This window comes from Thunnus maccoyii, chromosome 20 (assembly GCF_910596095.1).
Source record: "Thunnus maccoyii chromosome 20, fThuMac1.1, whole genome shotgun sequence".
Lineage (NCBI taxonomy): Eukaryota > Metazoa > Chordata > Actinopteri > Scombriformes > Scombridae > Thunnus > Thunnus maccoyii.
Window position 1 is genome coordinate 252,994 of NC_056552.1, and position 20,012 is coordinate 273,005.

General features: G+C 43.4%; 2 protein-coding genes across 6 annotated transcripts in view; one reads left to right on the forward strand and one right to left on the reverse strand.

Annotated features, from left to right (window-relative positions):
• Nucleotides 1–55: 55 nt before the first annotated feature.
• ankrd22 (ankyrin repeat domain 22) lies at nt 56–4,561 on the reverse strand. 2 transcript variants are annotated; one of them, XM_042397253.1, is made up of 6 exons: nt 4,461–4,561; nt 1,456–1,647; nt 958–1,062; nt 794–871; nt 350–448; nt 56–277 (listed from the first exon to the last, which is right to left on the reverse strand). In XM_042397253.1, the coding sequence occupies exons 1-6, from the start codon at nt 4,479–4,481 to the stop codon at nt 200–202; spliced, it is 573 nt and encodes a 190-aa protein (XP_042253187.1). In that variant the 5' UTR covers nt 4,482–4,561; the 3' UTR covers nt 56–199. The 2 variants fall into 2 exon arrangements, with proteins under 2 accessions (XP_042253187.1, XP_042253186.1); XM_042397252.1 differs by having other exon boundaries at nt 958–1,065.
• A 1,234-nt stretch (nt 4,562–5,795) lies between these two features.
• stambpl1 (STAM binding protein-like 1) overlaps nt 5,796–20,012 on the forward strand; it is a 29,665-nt gene continuing 15,448 nt past the window's right edge. Inside the window, exons 1-3 of one of the 4 annotated variants that reach the window (XM_042398489.1) lie at nt 5,796–6,055; nt 10,801–10,916; nt 19,348–19,565. In XM_042398489.1, the coding sequence (XP_042254423.1) occupies nt 10,824–10,916; nt 19,348–19,565 (311 nt within the window). In that variant the 5' untranslated portion in view covers nt 5,796–6,055; nt 10,801–10,823. Of the gene's footprint in view, nt 6,056–9,715; nt 10,476–10,800; nt 10,917–19,347; nt 19,566–20,012 lie in introns of those variants that run through there. The other 3 variants (XM_042398490.1, XM_042398488.1, XM_042398491.1) reach the window with 3 other exon arrangements.

The following is a 20,012-nucleotide window of genomic DNA, read 5'->3' on the forward strand; positions in this document are numbered from 1 at the left end:
CTCGTCTTCACTTCCTGTTTGGCTGAAAATCAATACAATAAAAAACAACAAAAACTGTTTTCAATTAAATTTAATGAAAATTAAAGTTTACAGGATTGTTGAATAAATCTAAATGCAGGAAACAATCTGCTGGATCAATATTTACTGTATTTATTGATCATCTTGTTGTGATTAAAGGGACTTCCTGTCTTTCAGTCGCTCACTGGGTCTTCTTCAGCAGACAGATGATCTTGGTGAACTTCAGTCTGGTGGCGATGTCCAGCGGCGTCTCTCCGTCCTGCAACACAAGACACGGAGCGTCAGGATTGGTCAGATCTCCGGCGGGAGGCGTGACATCGTTCATACGTACGTTGTTCTTGACGTCGGCGGCGGCGTTTCTGTGCAGCAGCAGAGGAACCAGACGATGACTTTTCCTCTGACACACGTAGTGAAGAGCCGTGTTTCCTTTCTGCACAGGAAGTGCATGTGATGATGTCAGAGTGCATGTGATGATGTCAGAGTGCATGTGATGATGTCAGAGTATATGTGATGACGTCAGAGTACATGTGATGACGTCAGAGTACATGTGATGACATCAGAGTGCATGTGATGATGTCAGAGTATATGTGATGATGTCAGAGTGCATGTGATGACGTCAGAGTGCATGTGATGATGTCAGAGTATATGTGATGATGTCAGAGTATATGTGATGATGTCAGAGTGCATGTGATGATGTCAGAGTATATGTGATGATGTCAGAGTGCATGTGATGATGTCAGAGTACATGTGATGATGTCAGAGTTTTGTGACTCACGTAGTCGACGGCGTCGACGTTGACGCTGCTGCTCAGCAGCTCCTCCATCACAGCTGCGTGCTCCCTCTGCTTCTGTAACTACACACACACACACACACTTCAGTCTGCTGTGATGTCATCCTGAAAGAGGCTGCTGATTGGCTGAGTGAGGTGTACGTGTGTACCATGAGGAAGTATCCCAGCAGCAGGATGGGCATCAGGACGCAGATCATCAGATAATCCAACGCAGAGAACGTCTTCTTGGAGATGTAGTGAAGACACGTCCTCTGCTTCTGAGAGACAGACAGGTGAGAGACAGACAGGTGAAAGACAGACAGACAGGTGAGAGACAGACAGGTGAAAGACAGACAGGCAGGTGAGAGACAGACAGGTGAGAGACAGACAGGTGAGAGACAGACAGGCAGGTGAGACAGACAGACAGGTGAGAGACAGACAGGTGAGAGACAGACAGGCAGATGAGAGACAGACAGGTGAGAGACAGACAGGTGAGAGACAGACAGGTGAGAGACAGACAGGCAGGTGAGAGACAGACAGGTCAGACAGACAGACAGACAGACAGACAGGTGAGACAAGCAGACAGGTGAGAGACAGACAGGTAGATGTTATTACTCTTCATGAACCATCACTGACAGAAACATGATGACATCATCAGGTAAAAGTACCTTATTGGTCAGGTGGACGTCGGCCTGGTTTTCCAGCAGGTAGTGTATTGCCCTCCGGTTGCCTTGGCGACAGGCGGCGATGAGGGGCGTGTCTCCGGTGTGTTCCTCCTTCACGTTCAGGAGCTTTGGGTTGTTCGTCAGCAGCTCGTACAGCTGATGGACGTCTCCGTCATACGCCGCCTGACAGGCCGGCTGCATACAGGACACTGTTAGCAACGGGCTACATGCTGCACTATGCTAACAGTTAGCCTCCTGTCAGTGTTTGTGCTGAGCTAGGCTAACCATTCCCCCTGCTGTCAGTGTTTGTGCTAGGCTAGGCTAACAGCTTGTCCTGCTGTCAGTGTTTGTGCTGAGCTAGGCTAACAGCTTGTCCTGCTGTCAGTGTTTGTGCTAAGCTAGGCTAACAGCTTGTCCTGCTGTCAGTGTTTGTGCTAAGCTAGGTTAACAGCTTGTCCTGCTGTCAGTGTTTGTGCTAAGCTAGGCTAACAGCTTGTCCTACTGTCAGTGTTTGTGCTAAGCTAGGCTAACAGCTTGTCCTACTGTCAGTGTTTGTGCTAAGCTAGGCTAACAGCTTGTCCTGCCGTCAGTGTTTGTGCTAAGCTAGGCTAACAGCTTGTCCTACTGTCAGTGTTTGTGCTAAGCTAGGCTAACAGCTTGACCTGCTGTCAGTGTTTGTGCTAAGCTAGGCTAACAGCTTGACCTGCTGTCAGTGTTTGTGCTAAGCTAGGCTAACAGCTTGTCCTGCTGTCAGTGTTTGTGCTAAGCTAGGTTAACAGCTTGTCCTGCTGTCAGTGTTTGTGCTAAGCTAGGCTAACGGCTTGTCCTGCTGTCAGTGTTTGTGCTAAGCTAGGCTAACGGCTTGTCCTGCCGTCAGTGTTTGTGCTAAGCTAGGCTAACAGCTTGACCTGCTGTCAGTGTTTGTGCTAAGCTAGGCTAACAGCTTGACCTGCTGTCAGTGTTTGTGCTAAGCTAGGCTCACGGTTTGTCCTGCTGTCAGTGTTTGTGCTAAGCTAGGCTAACAGCTTGTCCTACTGTCAGTGTTTGTGCTAAGCTAGGCTAACGGTTTGTCCTGCTGTCAGTGTTTGTGCTAAGCTAGGCTAACAGCTTGTCCTACTGTCAGTGTTTGTGCTAAGCTAGGCTAACGGTTTGTCCTGCTGTCAGTGTTTGTGCTAAGCTAGGCTAACAGCTTGACCTGCTGTCAGTGTTTGTGCTAAGCTAGGCTAACAGCTTGACCTGCTGTCAGTGTTTGTGCTAAGCTAGGCTAACAGCTTGTCCTGCTGTCAGTGTTTGTGCTAAGCTAGGCTAACAACTTGTCCTGCTGTCAGTGTTTGTGCTGAGCTAGGCTAACAGCTTGACCTGCTGTCAGTGTTTGTGCTAAGCTAGGCTAACAACTTGTCCTGCTGTCAGTGTTTGTGCTGAGCTAGGCTAACAGCTTGACCTGCTGTCAGTGTTTGTGCTAAGCTAGGCTAACAGCTTGACCTGCTGTCAGTGTTTGTGCTAAGCTAGGCTAACAACTTGTCCTGCTGTCAGTGTTTGTGCTGAGCTAGGCTAACAGCTTGACCTGCTGTCAGTGTTTGTGCTAAGCTAGGCTAACAGAGAGGACTGTTCCTCTAACAGCTTTGCATAAAGAACCATCATGTTGTTAACACACACACAGATAAACCAGTCTGTCCAGTAACAGATGTGATGTCTGACAGTGAACCACGTGACTCATGACGCTGGTTCAGATATTATCAAGTCAGCAAATCTGCCATCAAGGCAAACGTTGTTGTTGAACGTTGTTGTTCCTTTCTCATCAAAAACACAAACATCTGTGTTACTGTAACAGACGGCTGTTTCACCTCCTTTTCATCGCTTGTTGGAACCAAAATACTGATTTATATATCAATATTTTATATATCAAATACTTTGATTTATAAAAAATAACACAAAAGAAACTAATTGTAACTTTAAGGCCTGACGGTTATGAGCAGAGCTCTGACATATGAAACACATCATCACACTGAACCGTCGACTCTATCCAACGTCTCTGCTGCAGAAACAGGAAGTTGTCATCGACCGGCCCCGTCAGACTCCAAGTATGACTGACAGGAAGTGAGACAGACCGTCTTGCACGTTCATGTGAACTGTCGGCCATATTAAGTTCCAAACCAACCAGCAGCGAGTTCATGCTGACCTTCTGAGCACGTGCAGCGTCGACTGTGTTCACCATGGAGGCGACAACCTGCACAAACATTTACTCACTAACTGCTCAAACTAACAGACGTTTCATATTGTCTCACAATATTTAGGGTCAAATATATCGTTCACTAGTCCAGAAAACAGTAGACGTGTGATTACACACCTTCTGGAACATCTTGCAGCAGCTGGTGGATGATCATATAAAAATAAAATATATAAAAATATATTTACAGTCAAAGATCAGAAACCACAAAGTTACGACACTTCCTGTTTGCACCAGAGAATGAAGTTCAGGACATTTTTCTGATGTGGAAGATAAACATCTGGCTGATCACAGAGATCACATCCAGGTGATCATTATTATTATTCTGATCAGCAGGCTGCAGTTGAAGCTTTATTGATCAGACGTATTGATTCATGTTGTTTCTTCCTGAAACTAAAAACATCTGAGAAGTGAATGGAATGACTTCCGGTTTGGAATCTGGATCGTTTCATATTTTCACTCCAGAGTGACGACAGTCAGCTGATTAGAAATATAAATGTTCATGGTGCGTTCATGGTGCATTTCCTGTTTCAGGAGATTTTCAAGCAAAAACACAGAAATATAAAACATGTTTGTTTAAAGTTCAGATGTTTTTCTCTCATTTTAAAATTAATATTTTGAGTTTTGATGAATCAATAATGAAAACAAGTAAAACAGATGTAAAGATGACGTCACACAGAGTCGCTCTGTGCTGAGTGACGCGGATCCAGGTGAGACTCACCTGAGCAGCTAATTAACACTTTAATTAATGATTGACAAAACACACAGTTTATGTTCTTACCTCCGAGTAAACCAGCCCCATGTCTGCCGCGGGAACTGCTCCCAACTCACCTGGACACGTGACGTCAACACACCGGCAACCGACACCACGTCCTATACCGCATTTCAAAATAAAAGCCTCTGGCGCGGCAGGTGTTTTTATTCAAAGTACAAAATGAGTGAGTTAAAAATAAGTATGTAGACACGTGATCATCCTCCATTGATAAACTGTGTGTGTACATGTTTATATTTATTGATAAACTGTGTGTGTACATGTTTATATTTATTGATAAACTGTGTGTGTACATGTTTATATTTATTGATAAACTGTGTAAACACACGGCTGCTCCTTCAGTCAGAGTTTATTTTCAAACTGTTGGTTTTCTTTGACCTTTGACTTCCTGTCTGTTAGAAACCAGTCGGACCATCTGAAGATGAGTCGATACCAGCTGATCACAACAGGAAGTGAGTCACAGCTGGAGACACACCTTGTAAAACTTTATTTAAAAACGTGACAGGATGAAGACAAACTGATCTGAAATTTATACAGTTAAATGTTTGTGATGTTTCCTCAGCGGTGTGATGATGATGATGATGATGATGATGATGATGATGATGAGAGTCCAGCAGAGGGAGACACAGTCAATGATCCCCTCTAGATAAAATAGTTTGTGTCTATTATAGATTTATAATGTTTTATAATATCTTTATATTCTGTAAAGTTCATTCTCAGCGTTTGAGCACTTCCGGTTTAAGTTGCTGGACCCTGATTGGCTCAGAACCAGCTGTGACGTCATCAGTCCTGCAGGTGTTTCTGTGTTTCATTGATAACTGAGTTATTCAGATTATCATGTTGATGATCTGTTGTCATAGCAACGAGTCCTTACAGCGCAGTTCATTAATAAACATAAACATATAAACAAAAACAAACCGAGTTTATTTAGTTTGGGAGCAAAACTTTTTCTGTTTATGATGTTTTTTATTTGTCATTTTTGTTCCGTTAGATTAATTTCATATTATGACTTTACAAACAACATGTAGCCTAAACTTCATAACTAAACCTGAAACAAACAAACAAACAAACAAACAAACAAACAAACAAACAAACAAATTCATTTGCTTAACTTTGGTTTTCATCCTGTTTTTAATACTCCTACTACTAACAACAACAACAACAACAACAACAAGAACAAGAACAACAACAACAATAATAATAATAATAATAATAATAATAATGATAATAATAATAAAGCATTCCCCAGTTTGGTGTCTACAAAATGTGTCAGAGTGAAGCATCTGAACGTCTCTTCAGCAGCAGTGTGGCGCATGCGCAGAGAGAAAACACCCACTCCTGTCAAACCGGAAGGTGTGGGTGAGTCATCTGCGTGCCGAGACGATCTTTGAGCTCCTCCATCAGTCGCTGTTTGAAGCTTCAGGAGCTTTCAGCCATTTTCCCAGCAGCTTCCTCGGCGTTCAGACCCTTTAACCGGCTGCGCGTGAGTCCCGGAACCGGAGGCCGGGCTCGGTGTGAACGTACAGGTGAGAGCCCGGGTTATTTCCGCCTACCAGCGCCACGTGTGACCGCGGGGATGCAGACATAAAACCGACAACAAACAGGTATATCACAGCCAGAGCTTTCTGCCTTCTGTCTCTGTCTTCTTCTGTGTTCACACAAACCAGCAGAACTAATCAATCAATCTGATCAATCAATCTGATTTCCTGTTTGTCTAAATCTGTTTATTGTGCTTCACTCTCATCCGGCGCGTCACTATGTTATTGTTATTATTATCATTTATTATTTATTATTTATTATTATTATTATTATTATTATTATTATTATCATATTGATTTAAAGAAAAGAATCACAAAAATGTGTAGTATGTATTTAATCAGGCATTTTTTAATTAAATCCATCTGTGTCAGAAACAAGAACCCCTGAAGATTAACCCTCAATTTACCCCTGAAAACACTTGTAATTAACCCTCAATTTACCCCTGAAAACACCTGTAATTAACCCTCAATTTACCCCTGAAAACACCTGTAATTAACCCTCAATTTGCCCCTGAAAACACTTGTAATTAACCCTCAATTTACCCCTGAAAACACCTGTAATTAACCCTTAATTACCTCCTGAAAACACCTGTAATTAACCCTTAATTACCTCCTGAAAACATCTGTAATTAACCCTTAATTTACCCCTGAAAACACCTGTAATTAACCCTTAATTACCTCCTGAAAACATCTGTAATTAACCCTTAATTTACCCCTGAAAACACCTGTAATTAACCCTTAATTTACCCCTGAAAACACCTGTAATTAACCCTTAATTTACCCCTGAAAACACCTGTAATTAACCCTTAATTACCTCCTGAAAACACCTGTAATTAACCCTTAATTTACCCCTGAAAACACCTGTAATTAACCCTTAATTACCTCCTGAAAACATCTGTAATTAACCCTTAATTTACCCCTGAAAACATCTGTAATTAACCCTTAATTTACCCCTAAAAACACCTGTAATTAACCCTTAATTACCTCCTGAAAACACCTGTAATTAACCCTTAATTTACCCCTAAAAACATCTGTAATTAACCCTTAATTTACCCCTGAAAACACCTGTAATTAACCCTTAATTTACCCCTGAAAACACCTGTAATTAACCCTTAATTACCTCCTGAAAACACCTGTAATTAACCCTTAATTACCTCCTGAAAACACCTGTAATTAACCCTTAATTTACCCCTAAAAACATCTGTAATTAACCCTTAATTTACCCCTGAAAACACCTGTAATTAACCCTTAATTACCTCCTGAAAACATCTGTAATTAACCCTTAATTTACTCCTGAAAACACCTGTAATTAACCCTTAATTTACTCCTGAAAACACCTGTAATTAACCCTTAATTACCTCCTGAAAACACCTGTAATTAACCCTTAATTACCTCCTGAAAACATCTGTAATTAACCCTTAATTTACCCCTGAAAACACCTGTAATTAACCCTTAATTACCTCCTGAAAACATCTGTAATTAACCCTTAATTTACCCCTGAAAACACCTGTAATTAACCCTTAATTTACCCCTGAAAACACCTGTAATTAACCCTTAATTTACCCCTGAAAACACCTGTAATTAACCCTTAATTACCTCCTGAAAACATCTGTAATTAACCCTTAATTTACCCCTGAAAACATCTGTAATTAACCCTTAATTTACCCCTGAAAACACCTGTAATTAACCCTTAATTTACCCCTGAAAACACCTGTAATTAACCCTTAATTACCTCCTGAAAACACCTGTAATTAACCCTTAATTACCTCCTGAAAACACCTGTAATTAACCCTTAATTTACCCCTAAAAACATCTGTAATTAACCCTTAATTTACCCCTGAAAACACCTGTAATTAACCCTTAATTACCTCCTGAAAACATCTGTAATTAACCCTTAATTTACTCCTGAAAACACCTGTAATTAACCCTTAATTTACCCCTGAAAACACCTGTAATTAACCCTTAATTACCTCCTGAAAACACCTGTAATTAACCCTTAATTACCTCCTGAAAACACCTGTAATTAACCCTTAATTACCTCCTGAAAACATCTGTAATTAACCCTTAATTTACTCCTGAAAACATCTGTAATTAACCCTCAATTTACCCATTAAAACACCTGTAATTAACCCTTAATTCATCCCTGAATTTACACATTCCACATTTATGTGGAATTATAATATATTAAGGGTGTTTTAATTGGTTGTGTGCGCTGTTGAAGGATATCAATTCCTTAAAAACCACCAAAGTCCTACAGTAGGTCATATCATACCCTGATAAAGATACATATCATGATATACAGTAGGTCATATCATGATATACAGTAGGTCATATTATATCATGATATACAGTAGGTCATATCATGATATACAGTAGGTCATATCATGATATACAGTAGGTCATATCATGATATACAGTAGGTCATATATCATGATATACAGTAGGTCATATCATGATATACAGTAGGTCATATTATATCATGATATACAGTAGGTCATATTATATCATGATATACAGTAGGTCATATTATATCATGATATCGGTGATTTTCAGTAATTTCAATGAATAAATAGTTCCTGGTCTGTGACTTTTCATACGTGAACCACGTCTCTGCTACAGAAGCAGATTTTACACGACTGTTAAAGAGTTAATGACTGAATGTTAGTTTGAGGTGAAGACGGTTGGTGTTTCCTGTTGACTGTTCACATTGTGTGTGTGTGTGTGTGTGTGTGTGTGTGTGTGTGTGTGTGTGTGTGTGTGTGTGTGTGTGTGTGTCAGAGACAGTGAAGGAGGTCAAAGGTCAGCAGCAGAGTAAATGTGGTGGAGCAGGATGTTTGAGTGAACACACCTTCTTCCTGGACGGTTGAAATCGTTTCTTTCAGCTGCAACGACTGAATCGATTATTCTGCTACATTCTGTTTCTCAATGATGATCCTCTTCTTCGTCTTCTGTTATAAATCCAGAGCAGTGACAGACAGAGCAGAGTCTTCCTCACAGCACAGTGACAGACAGAGCAGAGTCTTCCTCACAGCGTCAGTGACAGAGCAGAGTCTTCCTCACAGCGTCAGTGACAGAGCAGAGTCTTCCTCACAGCGTCAGTGACAGACAGAGCAGAGTCTTCCTCACAGCGTCAGTGACAGACAGAGCAGAGTCTTCCTCACAGCGTCAGTGACAGACAGAGCAGAGTCTTCCTCACAGCACAGTGACAGAGCAGAGTCTTCCTCACAGCACAGTGACAGAGCAGAGTCTTCCTCACAGCGTCAGTGACAGAGCAGAGTCTTCCTCACAGCGTCAACAGTCAGATGTTCAGCAGTAGAAACATCAACAGGCGACTTTGTTGTAGTTTCAGTCAGCTGTTGGTTGCTGGATGTTTCTCTACTTCCTGTCTGTCTGCAGCAGCTTAACGTCGCCGCTATGTGGCGTCTTTCTGCTGCGTCGTTGTCCAGCAGATGAAAATATCAAAATACCAAAATGTCTGATGGGAAATATGCTGATAGCTAAATTCAGTAATAGTTTATATTTTGATATTGTGAGACCTATAAGATATGTTGCCAAGACAACTTAAATATAAACTTATATATATATATATATCAGTATATATAATATATTATATATAATAGTTTGGTTTTGCCTCCACTGTTCAGAGAGATTCAGTGTTTGGTCAGATGTGACACTTCAGCAACCGTCCACAGCGGTTAACGCTGTTCTCCCCGCGGTGACGTTACATCAACCGGAGCTCCACCGTTAAATAACAGCAGGAGGTTTAATCCTCCCCGTGCGGCTCCGGTGGGAGGCGGCTCGGATATTAGTTGTGCAGAGTTGATTCTGTTGACTGGAACACGTTTGTTGGATCACAGCGTTGGTGTTTTTTATTTGGCTGTTTAAACATGTCGGTGGTTTTTCTTTCTTCTGGAATATTAACGGACGTGTTGGACTTCTAGCATCTAACTCTGGTCTCACTCTGTTACTGATCAAAGAAACGGACGATGTTTCCAAAGTCAGTGAATAATCAGCCGCACAAGAAAACACATCTGACCAACCACCAGTGCATTTATTGATCAGTCGATTGACAGAAAATTAATCTGCAACTATTTCAGAGATTAATAATCGATTAATTGCTAAAAACATGATGGTTTTTAGAATTTTGAAGTGAACATCTGTGAGTTCTGGTCTGACACGACATCTGAAGACGTCTTTGATATTTCATGGACCAAAACGATTCATCAAACAGATATCAGAATATTCATCAATAATGTAAACGACTGAAACATGAAGTCTGTTTCAGTTTAGTCTTACACAGTGAACCACGAGCCTTCGGGCCCCTGAAGGTCCGACTCAGACCCCGCAGCTGTTTCCTGTTTTTGTTCGACAGCGTCACCGACGAGACTCTGATGGAACTTTGTCTCCTCTCTGCTCTGCGGCCTTAGATGCTGCCGTTGCCATGGCGACAGATCCAGCGGGTGTAGCAGATGGTGTTGATGATGGAGTGAGTCAGTGTTTTGTTTGGTTCAGTAACTCGGTGAGGAGTGGGAGGTCTGTCTGAGTCTCCTCTTCTTCTCTGTTGTTAAAGTGGATGAGTCACCTGACCGTTAGTTACCAGTTGTCGTGGTAACTGCAGACCCAATTTAAAGGCTGATGGGGGGGGTGCTTGTTGACAGTTAGCATAGCCACCGTGCAAGCTACTTCACACAGGAAGTGGACTTTAATAAACAAACAGAATTAAAGGAACGTTCTGCACAAATCTGACAGACGAAGAAGAAGAAGAGGTCTGTCTGCTTGTTGACGTCCTTGTTTTTGTGTCTCCCCTGCAGTGAAGCATCATGGGAGGTGGCAGATGGACGAGCCGGGCGTGGGCCGAGCAGTGACACACACACACACACGCACACACACACACATCATGGAACAAGGCTTCAGTTTACATACACTGGTGAGTGTACTGTGTGTGTGTGTGTGTGTGTGTGTGTGTGTGTGTGTGTGTGTGTGTGAGAGTGTGAAACAGTAATTTCACACTAAATCTACTTTTTGAGTCACTGTAGATCGTACTGTGGATCATACTGTAGATCATACTGTAGATCATACTGTAGATCATACTGTAGATCGTACTGTAGATCGTACTGTGGGTTGTACTGTAGATCATACTGTAGATCATACTGTAGATCATACTGTAGATCATACTGTAGATCGTACTGTGGGTCGTACTGTGGGTTGTACTGTAGATCATACTGTAGATCGTACTGTAGGTCGTACTGTGGGTTGTACTGTAGATCATACTGTAGATCGTACTGTAGGTCGTACTGTGGGTTGTACTGTAGATCATACTGTAGATCGTACTGTAGGTCGTACTGTGGGTTGTACTGTAGATCATACTGTAGATCGTACTGTAGGTCGTACTGTAGATCGTACTGTGGGTTGTACTGTAGATCATACTGTAGATCGTACTGTAGATCGTACTGTGGGTTGTACTGTAGATCATACTGTAGATCGTACTGTGGGTTGTACTGTAGATCGTACTGTGGGTTGTACTGTAGATCATACTGTAGATCGTACTGTAGGTCGTACTGTGGGTTGTACTGTAGATCATACTGTAGATCGTACTGTAGGTCGTACTGTGGGTTGTACTGTAGATCATACTGTAGATCGTACTGTAGGTCGTACTGTAGATCGTACTGTGGGTTGTACTGTAGATCGTACTGTAGGTCGTACTGTGGGTTGTACTGTAGATCATACTGTAGATCGTACTGTAGGTCGTACTGTGGGTTGTACTGTAGATCATACTGTAGATCGTACTGTAGGTCGTACTGTAGATCGTACTGTGGGTTGTACTGTAGATCATACTGTAGATCGTACTGTAGGTCGTACTGTAGATCGTACTGTGGGTTGTACTGTAGATCGTACTGTAGGTCGTACTGTGGGTTGTACTGTAGATCATACTGTAGATCGTACTGTAGGTCGTACTGTGGGTTGTACTGTAGATCATACTGTAGATCGTACTGTAGATCGTACTGTAGATCGTACTGTAGGTCGTACTGTAGATCGTACTGTAGATCGTACTGTGGGTTGTACTGTAGATCATACTGTAGATCATACTGTAGATCGTACTGTGGGTTGTACTGTAGATCGTACTGTAGATCGTACTGTAGGTCGTACTGTGGGTTGTACTGTAGATCATACTGTAGATCATACTGTAGATCGTACTGTGGGTTGTACTGTAGATCATACTGTAGATCGTACTGTAGGTCGTACTGTGGGTTGTACTGTAGATCATACTGTAGATCGTACTGTAGGTCGTACTGTGGGTTGTACTGTAGATCATACTGTAGATCGTACTGTAGGTCGTACTGTAGATCGTACTGTGGGTTGTACTGTAGATCATACTGTAGATCGTACTGTAGATCGTACTGTGGGTTGTACTGTAGATCATACTGTAGATCGTACTGTAGGTCGTACTGTGGGTTGTACTGTAGATCATACTGTAGATCGTACTGTAGGTCGTACTGTGGGTTGTACTGTAGATCATACTGTAGATCATACTGTAGATCATACTGTAGATCATACTGTAGATCGTACTGTGGGTTGTACTGTAGATCATACTGTAGATCATACTGTAGATCATACTGTAGATCATACTGTGGGTCATACTGTAGATCATACTGTAGATCATACTGTAGATCATACTGTAGATCGTACTGTAGATCGTACTGTGGGTTGTACTGTAGATCATACTGTAGATCGTACTGTAGGTCGTACTGTAGATCGTACTGTAGATCGTACTGTGGGTTGTACTGTAGATCATACTGTAGATCGTACTGTAGATCGTACTGTGGGTCATACTGTAGATCATACTGTAGATCATACTGTAGATCATACTGTAGATCGTACTGTAGATCGTACTGTGGGTTGTACTGTAGATCATACTGTAGATCGTACTGTAGATCGTACTGTAGATCGTACTGTGGGTTGTACTGTAGATCATACTGTAGATCGTACTGTAGGTCGTACTGTAGATCATACTGTAGATCATACTGTAGATCATACTGTAGATCATACTGTAGATCATACTGTAGATCGTACTGTGGGTTGTACTGTAGATCATACTGTGGGTCGTACTGTGGATCATACTGTAGATCATACTGTGGGTCGTACTGTGGATCATACTGTAGATCATACTGTGGGTCGTACTGTAGATCATACTGTAGATCATACTGTAGATCATACTGTAGATCATACTGTGGGTCATACTGTAGATCATACTGTGGGTCGTACTGTGGATCATACTGTAGATCATACTGTGGGTCGTACTGTGGATCATACTGTAGATCATACTGTGGGTCATACTGTAGATCATACTGTGGGTCGTACTGTGGATCATACTGTAGATCATACTGTGGGTCGTACTGTGGATCATACTGTAGATCATACTGTAGATCATACTGTAGATCATACTGTGGGTCGTACTGTGGATCATACTGTAGATCATACTGTAGATCATACTGTAGATCATACTGTGGGTCGTACTGTGGATCATACTGTAGATCATACTGTAGATCATACTGTGGGTCGTACTGTGGATCATACTGTAGATCATACTGTGGGTCATACTGTAGATCGTACTGTAGATCGTACTGTGGGTTGTACTGTAGATCATACTGTAGATCATACTGTAGATCGTACTGTGGGTTGTACTGTAGATCATACTGTAGATCATACTGTGGGTCGTACTGTGGATCATACTGTAGATCATACTGTAGATCATACTGTGGGTCGTACTGTGGATCATACTGTAGATCGTACTGTAGATCGTACTGTGGGTTGTACTGTAGATCATACTGTGGGTTGTACTGTAGATCATACTGTAGATCATACTGTAGGTCGTACTGTGGATCATACTGTAGATCGTACTGTAGATCGTACTGTGGGTTGTACTGTAGATCGTACTGTGGGTTGTACTGTAGATCATACTGTAGATCATACTGTAGATCATACTGTGGGTCATACTGTAGATCATACTGTAGATCATACTGTGGGTTGTACTGTAGATCATACTGTAGATCATACTGTGGGTCATACTGTAGATCATACTGTGGGTTGTACTGTAGATCATACTGTAGATCATACTGTAGATCATACTGTGGGTCGTACTGTAGATCATACTGTGGGTCGTACTGTGGGTTGTACTGTAGATCATACTGTAGATCATACTGTGGGTCGTACTGTGGGTCGTACTGTAGATCATACTGTAGATCATACTGTAGATCATACTGTGGGTCGTACTGTAGATCATACTGTAGATCATACTGTAGATCATACTGTGGGTCGTACTGTGGGTCGTACTGTAGATCATACTGTAGATCATACTGTAGATCATACTGTGGGTCGTACTGTGGGTCGTACTGTAGATCATACTGTAGATCATACTGTGGGTCGTACTGTGGGTTGTACTGTAGATCATACTGTAGATCATACTGTGGGTCGTACTGTAGATCATACTGTAGATCATACTGTGGGTTGTACTGTAGATCATACTGTGGGTCATACTGTAGATCATACTGTAGATCATACTGTGGGTCGTACTGTGGGTCGTACTGTAGATCATACTGTAGATCATACTGTGGGTCGTACTGTGGGTTGTACTGTAGATCATACTGTAGATCATACTGTGGGTCGTACTGTAGATCATACTGTGGGTCGTACTGTGGGTTGTACTGTAGATCATACTGTAGATCATACTGTGGGTCGTACTGTAGATCATACTGTAGATCATACTGTGGGTCATACTGTAGATCATACTGTAGATCATACTGTGGGTTGTACTGTAGATCATACTGTAGATCATACTGTGGGTTGTACTGTAGATCGTACTGTGGGTCATACTGTAGATCATACTCTGGGTTGTACTGTAGGTCGTACTGTGGGTTGTACTGTAGATCGTACTGTGGGTCGTACTGTAGATCATACTCTGGGTCATACTGTAGATCATACTGTAGATCATACTGTAGATCGTACTGTAGATCGTACTGTAGATCGTACTGTGGGTCGTACTGTGGATCATACTCTGGGTTGTACTGTAGATCATACTGTGGGTTGTACTGTAGATCATACTCTGGGTTGTACTGTGGGTCGTACTGTGGGTTGTACTGTAGATCGTACTGTGGGTCGTACTGTAGATCATACTCTGGGTTGTACTGTGGGTCGTACTGTGGGTTGTACTGTAGATCGTACTGTGGGTCGTACTGTAGATCATACTCTGGGTTGTACTGTGGGTCGTACTGTGGGTTGTACTGTAGATCGTACTGTGGGTCGTACTGTGGGTTGTACTGTAGATTGTACTGTGGGTCATACTGTAGATCATACTGTAGATCATACTGTGGGTTGTACTGTAGATCGTACTGTGGGTTGTACTGTAGATCATACTCTGGGTTGTACTGTAGATCGTACTGTGGGTCATACTGTAGATCATACTCTGGGTTGTACTGTAGGTCGTACTGTGGGTTGTACTGTAGATCGTACTGTGGGTCGTACTGTAGATCATACTCTGGGTTGTACTGTAGATCGTACTGTAGATCGTACTGTGGGTCGTACTGTAGATCATACTCTGGGTTGTACTGTAGATCGTACTGTAGATCGTACTGTAGATCGTACTGTGGGTCGTACTGTGGGTTGTACTGTAGATCATACTCTGGGTTGTACTGTAGATCGTACTGTGGGTCGTACTGTGGGTTGTACTGTAGATCGTACTGTGGGTCGTACTGTAGATCATACTCTGGGTTGTACTGTGGGTCGTACTGTGGGTTGTACTGTAGATCGTACTGTGGGTCGTACTGTAGATCATACTCTGGGTTGTACTGTGGGTCGTACTGTAGATCATACTCTGGGTTGTACTGTGGGTCGTACTGTGGGTTGTACTGTAGATCATACTCTGGGTTGTACTGTGGGTCGTACTGTAGATCGTACTGTGGGTTGTACTGTAGGTCGTACTGTAGATCGTACTGTGGGTTGTACTGTAGGTCGTACTGTAGATCATACTCTGGGTTGTACTGTGGGTCGTACTGTGGGTTGTACTGTAGATCGTACTGTGGGTTGTACTGTGTGTCGTACTGTGGGTCGTACTGTAGATCATACTCTGGGTTGTACTGTGGGTCGTACTGTAGATCGTACTGTGGGTTGTACTGTGTGTCGTACTGTGGGTCGTACTGTAGATCGTACTGTGGGTTGTACTGTGTGTCGTACTGTGGGTCGTACTGTAGATCATACTCTGGGTTGTACTGTGGGTCGTACTGTAGATCGTACTGTGGGTTGTACTGTGGGTCGTACTGTAGGTCGTACTGTGGGTTGTACTGTAGATCGTACTGTGGGTTGTACTGTAGATCGTACTGTAGATCGTACTGTGGGTCGTACTGTGGGTTGTACTGTAGATCATACTCTGGGTTGTACTGTAGATCATACTCTGGGTTGTACTGTAGATCGTACTGTAGATCGTACTGTGGGTCGTACCGTAGATTATACTCTGGGTTGTACTGTAGGTCGTACTGTGGGTCGTACCGTAGATCATACTCTGGGTTGTACTGTGGGTCGTACTGTGGGTTGTACTGTAGATCGTACTGTGGGTTGTACTGTAGATCATACTCTGGGTTGTACTGTGGGTCGTACTGTGGGTTGTACTGTAGGTCGTACTGTGGGTCGTACCGTAGATCATACTCTGGGTTGTACTGTGGGTCGTACTGTGGGTTGTACTGTAGATCGTACTGTGGGTTGTACTGTAGATCATACTCTGGGTTGTACTGTGGGTCGTACTGTGGGTCATACTGTAGATCATACTCTGGGTTGTACTGTAGATCGCACTGTAGATCGTACTGTGGGTTGTACTGTAGATCGTACTGTGGATCGTACTGTGGGTTGTACTGTAGATCGTACTGTGGATCGTACTGTGGGTTGTACTGTAGATCGTACTGTGGATCGTACTGTGGGTTGTACTGTGGGTTGTACTGTAGATCATACTCTGGGTTGTACTGTAGATTGTACCGTAGATCGTACTGTGGGTTGTACTGTAGATCGTACTGTGGGTCGTACTGTGGGTCGTACTGTGGGTCGTACTGTAGATCGTACTGTGGGTCGTACTGTGGGTCGTACTGTAGATCGTACTGTGGGTCGTACTGTGGGTTGTACTGTGGGTCGTACTGTGGGTCGTACTGTAGATCATACTGTGGGTCGTACTGTAGATCGTACTGTGGGTCGTACTGTGGGTTGTACCGTAGATCGTACTGTGGGTCGTACTGTAGGTCGTGCTCTCGGTCGTACTGTGGGTCGTACTGTAGGTCGCACTGTGGGTCGTACTGTAGATCATACTCTGGGTTGTACTGTAGATTGTACCGTAGATCGTACTGTGGGTTGTACTGTGGGTTGTACTGTAGATCGTACTGTGGGTCGTACTGTGGGTTGTACTGTAGATCGTACTGTGGGTTGTACTGTGGGTTGTACCGTAGATCGTACTGTGGGTTGTACTGTGGGTTGTACTGTGGGTTGTACTGTAGATCGTACTGTGGGTCGTACTGTGGGTCATACTGTGGGTCGTACTGTAGGTCCTACTGTGGGTCGTGCTGTAGGTCGTGCTCTCGGTCGTACTGTGGGTCGTACTGTAGGTCATGCTGTGGGTCGTACTGTGGGTCGTACTGTGGGTCGTACTGTAGGTCGTGCTGTGGGTCGTACTGTGGGTCGTACTGTAGGTCGTGCTGTGGGTCGTACTGTGGGTCGTACTGTAGGTCGTACTGTGGGTCGTACTGTAGGTCGTGCTCTCGGTCGTACTGTGGGTCGTATTCTAGGTCGTGCTGTGGGTCGTACTGTAGGTCGTGCTGTGGGTTGTACTGTAGATCGTACTGTGGGTTGTACTGTGGGTTGTACTGTAGATTGTACCATAGATCGTACTGTGGGTTGTACCATAGATCGTACTGTGGGTTGTACTGTAGATTGTACCGTAGATCGTACTGTAGATCGTACTGTGGGTTGTACTATGGGTTGTACTGTAGATTGTACCATAGATCGTACTGTGGGTTGTACTGTAGATCGTACTGTGGGTTGTACTGTGGGTTGTACTGTAGATTGTACCGTAGATCGTACTGTGGGTTGTACTGTAGATCGTACTGTAGATTGTACCGTAGATCGTACTGTAGATCGTACTGTGGGTTGTACTGTGGGTTGTACTGTAGATCGTACTGTGGGTTGTACTGTAGATCATACTGTGGGTTGTACTGTAGATCGTACTGTGGGTTGTACCGTAGATCGTACTGTGGGTCGTACTGTAGGTCGTGCTGTGGGTCGTACTGTGGGTTGTACTGTAGATTGTACCGTAGATCGTACTGTGGGTCGTACTCTAGGTCGTGCTGTGGGTCGTACTCTCGGTCGTGCTGTGGGTCGTGCTGTGGGTCGTACTCTAGGTCGTGCTGTGGGTCGTACTCTCAGCCTGCAGGACGAGGGTCACATGACCCACATGGCCTGGATAGGTGGCTGTAATGCTGCATGTTGTCGCTCACGACCGGCTCTGAATGAACCTGCGGTCCACTTTGGGACCACGACCCACTAGTTGAGAACTGCTGCCCTGCTGTGAAGTGAGTTTCTCCAGTCAACCTGTCTGATTGAGTCATTTTCTTCATGTTCTTCATCTTTCCTCCATTTTCTTCTTCTCTCATTTCTTTGCATGCTTCATCCTCCTGCTCTCCTTCTTTGTTCATGCCACTGATTCTTTTTTTTAATCTTCTTCGGTTGCTGCATCCATCGTTTCATTTCCTCGGAGCAGAAGCGCCGTCGGTCTTTTCTGTTTCTGCTGCATCTCCTGAATAGAAAACAGTGAACAGAGGACTGTTTATCCTCCTCTGAAGACTCTGACAGTTAGACGTCGCGGATCTGAAGATGTAAATGAGCAGTCAAACAAACGCTGCATTCAGGCTCACAGCAGGGATGGGAAATCTGAGTTTCCTGCCTCAAAACACTGTTCAGCTCAGCTGTCAGATGTTTATCTAACTGTTCATTTTCTGTATCAGGACACTCTGGATGTGTTATTGCTCGTTCATCTTCATAGGAAGGGTCCAGATAGTAATGCAGGGAGGAGGAAGACCTGCTAAAAGTCCTCCAGAAGTTGTGTGTAATACATCAAGTAGTTTGACTTAAATAAAGAAAAAGCAGAGGTGAGGATATCCTGATGTTTAGTCCTGAGATGGTCTGAGAGCAGAAACCCTGAGCTCTAATTAATAATCAATAATCAGAGTTATTAGGTGTTTCTGCAGGTGAACAGGTGATGGTGTCAGTCATTCAGCCTGCAGGGTCCACCATAATGTTTCTAACCTCACAGCTCCTGTGTTGTTGTGCAGAAGAAGCTGGCGGCAGAACCAGACTACACTGATGTGTCACTGACAGCAGCGGAGCGCGTGCGGGCGCTGGGGAAGATGGGATGCAGCGTGGAGATCAACGAGGACATCGAACCGCGCCGATACTTCCGGTCCGGCGTGGAGATGGAGCGCATGGCGGCGGTTTACCTGGAGGAGGGCAGTCTGGAGAACGCCTATGTCCTCTACACCAAGTTCATCACGTGAGACACACCACACCTGACATCACAGTAACACCTGAGTGACATCACAGTAACACCTGAATGACATCACAGTAACACCTGAATGACATCACAGTAACACTTGAATGACGTCACAGTAACACCTGAGTGACATCACAGTAACACCTGAGTGACATCACAGTAACACCTGAATGACATCACAGTAACACCTGAATGACATCACAGTAACACTTGAATGACATCACAGTAACACCTGAATGACATCACAGTAACACCTGAGTCATGTCACAGCAACACCTGAATGACATCACAGTAACACTTGAATGACATCACAGTAACACCTGAATGACATCACAGTAACACCTGAGTCATGTCACAGCAACACCTGAATGACATCACAGTAACACTTGAATGACATCACAGTAACACCTGAATGACATCACAGTAACACCTGAGTCATGTCACAGC